Below are 13190 nucleotides of genomic sequence, written 5' to 3' on the forward strand. Positions count from 1 at the left end.
GGGGAATTTACGCAGTATGAATAACTGTGACCTGCTGCAGAGATTTACAGTTTCATAGAAAATATGATTCTGTATCCCAAACATTATATTTTAGAAATAGATCGAAAGACTTGTGCCAGGTTAACCATGGCCATGTTATTAAATCAAATTTGAATAGTTATTACCAATAAAACATCAAATAGTTGGCAGGAAAACCACGACTTCCTGTCCACCGAGATCACTTTCATAATAAAACCGCTGGAGCCTGTGCCATCGAAGAGACATGCAGCTTTAGTCGTGCCCCGCCGCTCGGGAGAGAGGCTGCGTACTACATCCCGCACAGGCCGGCGATCACAGAGCTACGAAAGGCAGAAACAGCTTTTACGGTAAAACTAACCTAATGTGTGTTTTGGATTAAATGCGTTTTATTTGAATGAATACATTTATTTTTTATCAGTATTTAACTTTTTTAAGGCCACAAATGCGCTGGCTTCTATCAGCTTCTATCATCTGCGGTGAATCAAATAACAGCAGCTCCAGCACAAGTCTCATGACGTCCTTGGACTTGATGAAAAAACAGTGTTTTGCATCTGGGACGCTGTCCTCAGCTTCTCTCAAAAGAAGGTTCATAAAGAACAGCAGAGTCGCTCCGGGGAGGCAACACGATGCGGGCAGCGAGTGTCAGCTGTGCAGGTGAGACAGAAAGTTAGGACACACCGAGAAAACCCCCCAAACACAGGCAGACATTTGGAATATATGGTTCTTTTAAAATTAAATAAATAAATACATTTTCCACATTTGCTGTAGATTCTGCTGACTGATTACTTGACAGATTGCAGTTAGGGCATGTTTATGTTGTCTTCATAATAATGACTATTTGGATAAGTTTGCATCTTATTTAGCGGAAAACAAGAGTTTGCTTAGTTTGTTTGCACTAAACAAAGAATATGAAGAGATTATCAGCTTTATTCACAGTACATCTAAATATTGGTGGACCTCTACACTCAGCAACATTAAAGTTAAGGTTTATGTGTTCTGTCCTATAAGATATAACTGTTTTGCACTGAGAAACTGCGACATCACACCAAGTAATTAAAAACTCGGTGAAAATCAAAAAAGTGACAACAAAAAGAAAAGTAATGTGGAAGTTGTGGAGGGATTTGGTCTGAGGCTTCCTACTAATGAGCTGGCAGTTTAGGTTGGCTAAAAAGGCTGAAGGGAGGTGCCTGGTGTACCTCATAAAGAGGCTTTCACTTAATTAAATCTACAAAATGCTACTCAGCACTATTCATTTGATAAAGTTAATAAATTCACAACCACAAGTTATATCGTCATGATAAAATAATAAAAACAAAAACTGAAGTAGCTCGTCTCCAGGCTTGTGTTCAGGTCAGGTGAATGACCTGAACACAAGCTTTTCAGATCATTCCCCTGCTTTTCTCTGAAAATCCATGATCAAGTTATAATAGGACTATACTGGGCACTCAAATGGGTCCAGACCAAAGAGTACACAGGAAGAAGGCAAATCTTCACTTTTCACTAGAATTTTTCTAATTTCTCAGATTCTACATTCTGTTAATTAATCTATTCCTGTCCTCCCTCACTTAAATAGGGAGGTGTTTTTAGGACTTTGTTTTAACATTATAAATAATTCAAGATCCATAAGACATACGCCTGACAGAAGTAAAAGCAGCCATCTCACCACAGAGTCAAATGATTTGGGGCAAGAATTGTGTCCCTATATCAGTCCTTGAGAAATAATAATAATAATATTTGACAATAGCACATAATAGGATCTATTGTTTTGTAACGATTCTACCACTAAATATAACAGTAATAATGGGCGATCGTGGCTCAAGAGTTGGGAGTTCGCCTTGTAATCGGAAGGTTGCCGGTTCGAGCCCCGGCTTGGACAGTCTCGTCGTTGTGTCCTTGGGCAAGACACTTCACCCGTTGCCTACTGGTGGTGGTCAGAGGGCCCGGTGGCGCCAGTGTCCGGCAGCCTCGCCTCTGTCAGTGCGCCCCAGGGTGGCTGTGGCTACAATGTAGCTTGCCATCACCAGTGTGTGAATGTGTGTGTGAATGGGTGGATGACTGGATATGTAAAGCGCTTTGGGGTCCTTAGGGACTAGTAAAGCGCTATATAAATACAGGCCATTTTAATAAAGAATGTATCTGTACAATAACATATAGTGAGATTATTCCCACTAATATTAAAAATACCCAACAACAACATGTTGTATGAAGTGTTGCAACAGTCCCAGCAAAATACATTTTTTTAAAAAAAGGACTAAAACCCAGTTAAACGTCTGGTAGTGATGTCCTTTGGAATATTTGTAATGCAAATAATATGCACTTGCATATTCACCTGACAAATAACATGGCCTGCTATGAGCTGTGTGGTTCAATTCTTGTTTTTTTTAATGTGTCACTTAGCACTAATTCGCATGTGTGCCAGCATAGTGGGCGCAATAACATTAAAGCTTAAAAATACAGAGTCTAGAAACCGGTATTTGTCTAAAAGGAACAAAAACAGTGCCTGTAATTAGCATTTAGACAGTACTTAGCATTGGATAGTTAGTCTGAAGCACATTAAACAAACTGTATTCTTCTTTTGCAGATGTTCCATATTTTCCCATTCAGGCAGCAACCAGACTGTTCGTCGGATTCTGACAGCCTGCCTCCTCTCTTTCATGGCCCTGCTCGGATCTGTATTCATCGACGTCAACTCCAACTTTGACTTGCTGTACACTACAGAAGCAGCTTACAGCGAGCTGACTTCATGCAAGACTCTAACTCTCCTGCAACTTGTCAGTAAACTTCAAAAGACGAGACATTTATTTTCCAAAAAAGTAGGGAATGAGACAGCTGAGGCAAGTTTTCCTAAGATGCTTTTTCTCATCTTTGATAATCACTGTGACAAACTGGTGGGTCGAAGTAATGACATCGGGATTCCTTGCAGTACTGAGTTTCCTAGCTTTTGCAAAGAGCTAGTGAGGAGCATTCAAGGATTTTTAAATACTTCACAGGATACAAACATTACCAGTGAAAGTGGAATTCTTGCTTTCTCACTGGCTATTGAAAGACTTCTTGACGTCTGGTGTACAGTAGAAGATACTTTGGTAAAGGCCAAACAGAATTCTAATTGGAGAGATGTACTGTCTGCAAGACTGTTGGTCACATTTATTGAGCTCAACCACCAGTTGAGAGACTTTGGCCACATGCAAACTCCTACTGGCTTCCAGTTTAGATGGTCATACATTCTGAGCTACCTCAGCTTTGCCAGGGTTTTGACAGAGAAACTGAATGACTGTTGGCTAGAAAACATAGACCACGAGATAAACACTACGCTGGATGTTCAGCATTCCTATATTTTTGACACAAGTCAATGGCAGATCTCTGGCACAAGTACGGAACGTCTGTCTGGGTCTCACACTGGAATTCAAGCTCTGACAAACACTCAGCGGTGTTTATTTGATCGTGCAGTGTTGGCTCTCAGGGCGGGCTCTCGATCCATCTCTTCAGGCCTCAGTATGAGGATATGCCTGCTGGCCATGGCATGTCTTATCTACCCTGTGGTGATGTTCTCTTTCAAACAGATGACAGAGTGGATACAGAACTATGCCCACAGTCTGAAGGAGAAAACACAAGACCTTAAGCACCAGAGGCAGCTGGCTGAAGATCTGCTTCACCAAATGCTGCCAAAGTCAGTTGCCAAACAGCTCCGCCAGCATAAACATGTTGAAGCTGAGAGCTACGAAAAGGTTGGTGCAAGAGGTAGCTATGACTATACCAGGTTATACAGTGAAGGATTGCTGGTGTTTAAATCCCCCTTCAAACCTGATTGGACCAATGGACCAGCCTTCCTTGCCTGTCATTGGAAACAAATTATACACCAGAACAGTTTCAAAATAAATTCTCCATTAGAAACTGTTTATGCAGTCAGGTTTTATTGTATCTTGTGTCATTTTAATTTGTACATTTTCTAATGAAATAAAAGAAAAGTTAGAAATGTGCAACAGGAAAAACACAAAATAAGAAAATTAATCTGCAGAAATGAGGTAGGCTTTGTGTCTGAATCTTTAGTAGCTTTATAATTAGAAGAATCTGATTCTGAAAACCCCTAAATTTAAATTCATCTCTGTGCTTGTCCTGCTAGACCTCAGTGCAGCGTTCAATACTGTTGACCATAATGTCCTATTAGAGCGATTAGAACATGCTGTAGGTATTACAGGTACTGCGCTGCAGTAGTTTGTATCATATCTATCTAATAGACTCCAGTTTGTTCATATAAATGGAGAGTCCTCTTGAGAGGAAAGAGATTTTATATCTCTAAGAGTAATCTTTTACTAGTTTACAAAGATTGATGAAAAACAAAGCCTTCAGTATGGGCTCATTTCAACTTTTATTCCTCTGATGATGCAAAAACCTAAAATCTTAAATGTAAGTTGCAAGTTTGGCAAAGAAAGGGAAGACAACAACCTTTACCTTATACAATTGCCATTTGCTTTGATCATTTAACCAAACAAATCCAGAGCATATGCGGCTGTGAGAGCTGTGGGATGTTGCTGCGAGGGGGTTACTTCTGGAAGATCTGCAAACACAAATACACAATGAATGTGTGTGTGTTTGCTGCCTTTGTTGCTATTGTTAGCATAATTGTCTATAATTGCCCTGTTGCATATTCATTGGAAGATAAAACATCGTATGAGTGAAAATTGCATCTGGCTTTTTGAAGAGATTTGAAGCAGCTGTAGCAAAAAAGCCCTCTGAACAGGGCTGTGGGGCGATTACAGAATATGGCTTGATAGGGTAAATTTTAAACAAATTTCAAGTTCTAGAGTATTCTAGGAGGAAAATGTTATACCCCTTATTAATTTGTTTCAAACTAAATGAAAACGGAGAACACTTCAACTGAGAACAGGATAGAGATACCAAAATAAAATATAAAGCCCTCTATGATATAGGACATAAGCTGTAATACCGCTTGTGGGCTAACCATGGGAAAAATCCTAGACTTTGAGCTGCAAGCTGACACATTGTACTCAGATGACAAAAAGTCAGATATGAAAAAGACAAAGTGAGAGGTACTTGAAAATGTAACTCTGATATTTCAAGATATTATTACTGACTTTCTATATAAAGGACCATTGTTCAGGCTACAGGGGGGGCCCAGTGCCAAAACTGAAGGGTAATATAAATAATTATCTCATCTTTTCTTTACAATCACCTACAAACTGCCTTGTTTTTGTTAGCTAAATGGACTGGGTCTTATATGTTGCATTTCTACCCTGAGCATTTTGTACAACGTGCCTCCTTCCTTAGTGACATCCTCTATGTAGCCGGTGTATCGGAAAAACTCAGGAGAGTCTTCTCCAAGCACAACATCCCAGTGTACTTCAGACCCAGCAACACACTCACACAAAAACTGGTTCATCCAAAAGAAAAACTCCTAAACACAAACTTAACAATGTGGTGTATGCTGTACAGTGTACCGAGGAATGCTCAGACCTCTACATTGGAGAGACCCAACAGCCACTTCATAAACGCATGGCACAACACAGAAGAGCCACCTCCACGGGACAAGACTTGGTGGTCCATCTGCATCTAAAGGTCAAAGGTCACTCTTTCGAGGATGCCAATGTTCACATATTGGACAGAGAAGACAGATGGTTTGAAAAAGGAGTGAAAGAAGCCATTTGACAGTATGTCCACTGTGAGCGACCATCTTTGAACAGAGGCAGTGGCTTACGACACCAACTCTCTGCCATCTATAATCCAGTTTTGAGATCCTTTCCCAGACGCCTTAACGCCCACTCACACCCTGGGCCATCTGACCTCAGGAAATCACATGATAGGGTGGGGCTGGGTTTCACAATGAGCTCACCCGAAACCGTGGCTGATTGTGACCCACACCTGTTTTCACACCTCGGCTCGTATGCTTAGGTAGAGAATCATAGGGTATCCATTGTCCCTCTTGAGGAGACACTCCCACGGTGCTTAAATCTGGGACTCCCCACCATTTGACCCTAGAACTGAAGAAGCTTCTCGGATGAGAGGTGAAACGTCTTCAAGCAACCTAAAGAAGTCCAGACGCTTTTCTTTCCAAGCTCCTTATAGTACGATGACCTGGATGGGTCTTCTTCTGTTATGCTGGCTCCCCTAGGCATTTGCGTTTTGGAAAGTGAAAGGTATATTTAGTGAGTTTGAATTTGTAAACTTATGGCTAAATGCCCATAAATCCTATGCACTGATCCTTTAAAAAAAACAAACATCAAAGATTAAACTATCACTTGCTAGACATTTGGCATTTGCTTTCAGATAGCATGGTGGTGTGGTGGCACTGGTGCCTCATACTATAAGCTCCAGGGTTTGAATGCAGCCTGGGCCTTTCTGTGTGGGGATTGGCGGTTCTCTCTGGGTACTCCAGCTTCGTCTTATCTGTCTCTTATAAAAGACATGTATGTCGTTATGTTAATTAGTGATTCTAAATCGACTGTAGGTGTGTGGGTTTTTGTATATGTTTCATACTGCCATGTCCTCTATATAATGTTAAAAAAGAGGATTTTTAATGTCTTCAAGTGCATTTTCTTAAGCTATTGCCATAACAGTACCTTTATTTTAAAAATCAATGTCTTAGAGTCATATCCAGAATTTGCTGGAGAAAGACTGTAATTTTGCCTCCACACAACCCCACAGTGGATTTTAAATCAAAAAGTCAAGATGTGATGTAATTGAACCCAGGTAGGGGGATGGCCACAAGCCAGTTTAGTCCTAATGCCAGCCACAAGCCCAGATGCCCGTTTGAGTTTTTGCCAAATCAAACATGCACATCATCAACATTTCCGTACCCGACCGGTCAGGGCCTGGGTTGTGATATTGTTGGCTAGACAAAACTAGAGGTGAATGCATGTTCAGAACCGGTGAGAGAGAATGAAAGGCATGGAAGTGAATTAAAATGTCCTCGCCGGTTGACCTGCCCGTTGTGTCCATGTGCTTTGTTTTGTCTCGGCTCCCTTCCCGGTTCTCTATTTCCCTGTTTGTGTGTTTCTGTGTTTTGATGTGTGTGTTTCCGGAAGTCCAGTTTCAAGTGTCATTTGACCGGGAAGTATTCCCAGGCTGAAGTCGGCCACACTTGCTGCTCATCAGCCCTCGCCAGCTGGAGCTGATTGTCATCGTCAGCAGCCTCCCTATTTTAACTGTGTGACAGAGCTTCATTCGAAGCTGGATCGTTGAGTTTACTCGTCAGTACATCCCCAGTTCGCTAGTGAAAACTTTGTGTTGGAAGAGTGCTGCGTTTGGGTTCGCTTCTTACCACAGACCTGACAGAATGATCCAGCCAGCAAAGGACCCAGTGGACTCGAGCCCTGTTCAGTGAGAGCTGTCACTTCAGGCAGATTTTTTGGATCGCCATAAGAAAATGCTGCAGCATATCTCAAAGGAACAGAATGTGCTCCTCCAGGTTGTTACCAAACTGAAATGTATGTTTCAACCTCACCATGGCAGAAAATGTTCCACCCTCTCTGCCTTCCTGCTGCCTGTCCTCTACCTCCCCTTCACCCTTTCCTTGGGAGCATCCGCTGCTGGTGTCGGAAAAAATATTGACAGAGTTGGATAAAAGTGCAGGTTTTCTCATGCAATGTGCTTTTCAGACAGCAGAGTCAAGCCTATGCTTCAGACTGTGCCAAGGTTTCATTTGTGGTGGAACTGGTGACGGGGCGAGCGCTGAAATGAGCACAAGCAGTACCAAGGACTCACCCAGAGATCTCATATTAGAATTAGAATTAGAATTCAACTTTATTGTCATTGCACATGCACAGGTACAGGGCAACGAAATGCAGTTTGCATCCATCCAGAAGTGCTTTAGTGATATAGATATATTACAATATATATTAGCAATAATATAGATATGTAAGTATATTACAGAAATGGGTCTATTATGGTATGTTATAATGTACACGGTATGAAGTATGTTGTGAATATTCTATAACTATAGGTATGTACAGGCTGTAGTGAGTACAAGCTATGTACAGGATATGAACAGGATATAAATATGAAAAACTATACAGAATATGAAATAAATAACTTTACAGACATCTGAGATATACAGCTATACAGAAATGGGAACTATGCAAGTTGTAAACAGTTGTAGGGTTAAAAATTATCATATGTACAGAATGATTGTTTACACAGAGCTATACAGTAGTGCAGTTAAGATAAGTGAGGGTGTGGATAATTTCTACAGAGGCTATATAAAGTGCTAGTGGTTGTGAGTGGTGGTTCACTCCATGTTATTATTGTGTGTTTGAGGGTACAGTTGTCCATTGTGTGTGTGTGTATGTTCAGTCCATGAGTTTAACGTGGGTCAGATGTCAGGAGGCAGAGTTCAGGAGTCTGACAGCTGTGGGGAAGATGCTTGTGGCGTGGGTGTGGTCCTTGGCCAGCTGCAGAGGAGGCGTGACGCAGTGAGCTCCCGGGGCGGCGCAGGGGCGGGGTGAACAGGTGTGCTGGGATCTGACAGTGATTGTGTCTCTTTATATGTTGGCAGTGACAGACGGAGACGGAGGTGACAGCAGAGAAAGAGAGCGCGGAGTATATGTGTCCACGTACAACCCCGAGTTTAATAAAAAGTTCTGCATTGTCAAAGTCGCTCCGGCTGGTATTTCTTGGGTCCACCGTTACAATGCTGTTCCGGTACCTGGTGGTCCTAGTCCGGAGGCTCCTGTAGCGCCTCCCAGAGGGCAGGAGGGTGAAGAATCCATGTGATGGGTGACTGGGGTCTTTGATGATTTTCCCAGCCCTTTTCAGACACCGCTTCCTGTAGATGTCTTTTATGGCAGGAAGTGGTGCTCCAGCGAGGCGCTGGGCAGTTTTCACGACCCTCTGCAACGCCTTCCGGTCCGAGGCAGAGCAGTTCCCATACCAGACTGTTATACAGTTGGTCAGGATGCTCTCGATGGTACAGCGATAGAAGTTCACCAGGATGTCTGAGGACAGGTGGTTCTTCCTCAGAGTCCTCAAGAAGAAGAGGCGCTGGTGAGCCTTCTTGACCAGCTTGGAGCAGTTGGTCATCCAGATGAGATCCTCGGAGATGTGGACTCCCAGGAACTTGAAGCTGCTCACACGCTCCACAGCTGTCCCCTTAATGTGGATGGGTGGATGTGGGTCAGCATTCCTCCTGTAGTCCACGATGAGCTCCTTAGTCTTCTCGGTGTTAAGCAGCAGGTTGTTTCTGTCGCACCACTCAGCCAGACTATCCACCTCCTCCCTGTAGGCGGCCTCATCGTTGTCACTGATGAGGCCAATCACCGTGGTGTCATCTGCAAACTTAATGATGGTGTTGGAACCATCAGCAGGTCTGCAGTCGTGGGTGAAGAGGGAGTAGAGGAAAGGGCTCATCACACAGCCTTGTGGTACACTGGTGTTCATTGTGATTGTAGATGAGCAGCGATTATCCAGCCGGACATGTTGGGGGCGGTTGGTCAGGAAGTCCAGTAACCATTTGCAGATGAGGGAACTGATGCCCAGGTCTGTCAGTTTCCTGATGAGTTGTGAGAGGTGGATTGTATTGAATGCTGAACTGAAGTCTATAAACAGCATTCTGGCGTATGTGTTGTTGTTGTCCAGGTGTGAGAGGACAGAGTGCAGTGCGATGGAGACTGCATCCTCTGTGCTCCTGTTCTGGCGGTATGCGAATTGGTGGGGGTCCAGGGTGGGGGGGAGACAGGATATAAAGTGTGCTAGGACCAGCTGCTCTAAGCACTTAGTGATGATGGGGGTGAGTGCTACTGGGCGGTAGTCATTGAGGCAAGATGGGTTGGAGTTTTTGGGTATCGGGACGATGGAGGTGGATTTGAAGCAGGCCGGTACCACAGCGTGGGCCAAGGACAGATTGAATATGTCTGTGAGCACTCCTGCAAGCTCCCCAGAACACGCTCTGAGAACACGCCCGGGGATGCCATCGGGACCTGCAGCCTTGTGGACATTGATCCTGCTCAGCACCGCTCCTACATCGGTGGGGGAGAGAGTCAGAGGTTGGTGGTCTGGCGTCATGTCTGCTTTGGTTGTGGTTGTGGGGTTCCCTCGGTCAAAACGAGCATAAAAGTTGTTGAGCTCGTTGAGGAAGGAGACATCAGAGGATGCGGGGGAGGGTTTGGTGGTCCTGTAGTCTGTAATGGTCTGGAGTCCTTGCCACATGCGTCGGGGGTTGGAGTTGGAGAAGTGTTCTTCTACCTTCTTTTTGTAATGGTGTTTGGCTTTTTTGATGCCCTTCTTTAGATTAGCCCTGGCTGTACTGTAGGCGTGTGCATCTCCTGACCTAAAGGCAGTGTTGCGGGCCTTCAGGAGGAGACGAACATCCCGGTTCATCCAAGGCTTCTGGTTGGGGTACATGGTGATCCGTTTCTGGGTGGTGACACTGTCTGTGGTTTCGGAGATGTAATCCAGTACAGATGAGGCGTACTGGTCCAGGTCTGTGTGGGTGAACATATTCCAGTCTGTGTTTTTAAATCTGTCCTGGAGCACTGCGTCTGCCCCCTCTGGCCACACTTTAATTGTCCTCACAGCAGGTTTCACACGTTGGATGAGTGGTGAATACCTAGGTGTGAGGAACAGGGAGAGATGGTCCGATTGTCCAATGTGGGGGAGGGGTGTGGCTTTGTAGGCTCCAGCCAGGTTGGAATACACATGGTCTAAAGTCTTGTCTCCTCTGGTGTGGCAGGAGACATGTTGGTGGAATCTGGGGAGGACTGTCTTTAAGTTGGTGTGGTTGAAGTCGCCAGCAACAATAAAAGCAGCCTTGGGGTGTTTATTATGGTGTTTGTTAATGGCTGCAGAAAGTTCTTTCATGGCCAACCTAGCATTAGCATCGGGGGGGATATACACGGCAGTGAGTATGATCGAAGTGAGTTTTCTGGGGAGATAATAAGGTCTGCATTTGACCATTAAAAACTCCGCATTAGGTGAGCAGTGACTCTCAGTAGTAGTGGAGTTCATGCACCAAGCATTGTTAATGTAAATGCACAAACCTCCACCTCTGGTCTTGCCGGAGTCATCTGCTAGCCTGTCGGCTCAGTGTGTGTGGCGTCCTGCTAACTCGATAACATTGTCCAGGCAGCTGTTGTTCAACCATGTTTCGGTGAAAAACATGACATTTGAGTCCATAATCCGTCAGTTGTTAGTGATGGAGAGCCGTATCTCATCCATTTTGTTTGCCAGAGAACGGACATTGGCGAGGAAAATACTGGGTAAAGGCAGCCGGTGTGGTGTTAGCTTTAGCTTAGCCCGTAGCCCGTAGCCCTCCGCGCCTACCTCGCCTTTGTTTACGATCTCTGCGCCGTCTGCGTGCACTTCCGCCCGGCCAGGGAGAGTGGGCAGCCTCCGGTGTCCTGGAGATCTCTGGGATGAGTCGGAGATCGGCGATAAAACTGTTGGAGTTATGAGTCCAGATGTCCAGAAGCTCTTGTCTGCTGTAGGTCAGCAACGCACAGCAATTCTGGACGAATAATCCGGTTAAAAGTAGATAAAAAACCGCTAAATAGCAGATTCTGGAGAGACACTGAGCCTCGCGTTGTTCACGCGCCGCCATCATAATAAGTGATGATATAATGACCTTTTGGCTAAATTCTGATAAAGGTTTTTGATAAAGGTTGCAGAAAAAGCATGGCAGATTTCTCAGTGGACTTCTGGGTTTTGGGTGAGGAGATGGGTTGGGAGGAGAAAGCGCTCCCTGGAGCATTCCTGAACAGCCTAAATGAGGAGTTTAAATGTGAGTTGGCTACAAAAGAAATGCCCAAATCTTTGGATGCTTTCATTGCTATGTGTGTCAGGGCAGATGATCATATGCATGAGTATGGAAAATGGACTGGTGGACCTCGGCAGGCTGGTAGAAGCTCGAGCCCCTGGAGAGGGTCTCTGTCTGCAGACCGGCGCTAGGTGGAACACGAGCAGGTGGACTGGTAGGAATAGCCAATGCAGTTCGGCCATGCCAAGCTGTCCTACCCTGATTGAAGAATAAGATAGATTGTAGGTGAAAAGAAGGGGCATTTTGCAGATTCCTGCCCCTCGCAGCTAAAAGATGCTGCCCATCAGTAGCTGTGGGGATACTGACAGGCCTGACTGAAAATGTGTTGACTCTAGGGCAGAACAACATTTTATCAATGAGACCCTCGCCAAGAGGTTGGGGCTTCCATTAATCCCCCTCTCTGAACCCTTGCAGGGTCAATTTAATTCAATTGTAGATCGTACAATTATACAACAGAAAAAAACCCAACAATCATATGACCCCCTACGAGCAAGCACTTTGGCAACAGTGGGAAGGAAAAACTCAGTTTTAACAGGAAGAAACCTCCGGCAAAACCAGGCTCAGGGAGGGGCGGGGCCATCTGCTGCGACTGGTTGGGGTGAGAGAAGGAAGACAGGATAAAGGAAGAGAGACAGAGATTAATAACAAGTATGATTCAATGCAGAGAGGTCTATTAACCCTTTAAGACCTACCATAGAACCAAGTCCGCCAGAGCTTATCTTTATATTTTTACATGCTGTAGTGCCATTTTTGGGAGCATTTCAAGTTGCTATACATTAATACAACCATTATAGCCCAAACTTTAATAATATGTATGCATTAAGTGCATAATAGTTACGCAAATTGCAAAAAAGTGCAATAAACTACAAAAAAGAAATATATACTTTTACATATATTTCTAGTTAGAGAAATTTAAGAGGTTTATCCCTCAAAACTGGAAATACAAAAAAGTTGCACAAAATAGTTTCCAACAACAGGAAATTTATTTTGAGTGTCTTCATAGTTTTATTTTTGAGATACACCAATTTTTATATACTGCAGGAAAAACGAAGAAAAAATATTAAACGGTAAATGGACTCGTTCTTATATAGCGCTTTTCTACTCTTCTGAGCACTCAAAGCGCTTTACACAACTTGTGCATTCACCCATTCACACCCATTCGCACAAGCACATTGATCTAAGTGCTTTCTAAGTAACATTCACACACATTCATACGCCGATGTATGCATCGGAGAGCAATTTTGGGGTTAATATCTTGCCCAAGGATATTTGGCATGCAGACTAGGGGAATCGAACCACCAACCTTCCGATCAGTAGATGACCTGCTTTACCGCCTGAGCTACAGCCACCCCATTATAATGCAAATTTGCAAAAAACCTCCATGTGCATCAAATTAAACTATTTCCTG

General features: G+C 43.9%; 1 protein-coding gene across 1 annotated transcript in view; it reads left to right on the forward strand.

Moving 5' to 3' along the window:
* The first annotated feature begins 327 nt into the window (after positions 1–327).
* LOC146551022 (uncharacterized) overlaps positions 328–13190 on the forward strand; it is a 44595-nt gene continuing 31732 nt past the window's right edge. The window contains exons 1-3 of the mRNA XM_085259832.1: positions 328–365; positions 454–672; positions 2600–3743. Of these exons, the coding sequence (XP_085115958.1) occupies positions 461–672; positions 2600–3743 (1356 nt within the window). The 5' untranslated portion in view covers positions 328–365; positions 454–460. The remainder of the gene's footprint in view (positions 366–453; positions 673–2599; positions 3744–13190) is intronic.

The sequence above is a fragment of the Mchenga conophoros genome, linkage group LG20 (assembly GCF_057382185.1).
Source record: "Mchenga conophoros isolate Kocher_MC1m ecotype Shallow Benthic linkage group LG20, M_conophoros_male_GT1.1, whole genome shotgun sequence".
NCBI classification, from domain to species: Eukaryota; Metazoa; Chordata; class Actinopteri; order Cichliformes; family Cichlidae; genus Mchenga; species Mchenga conophoros.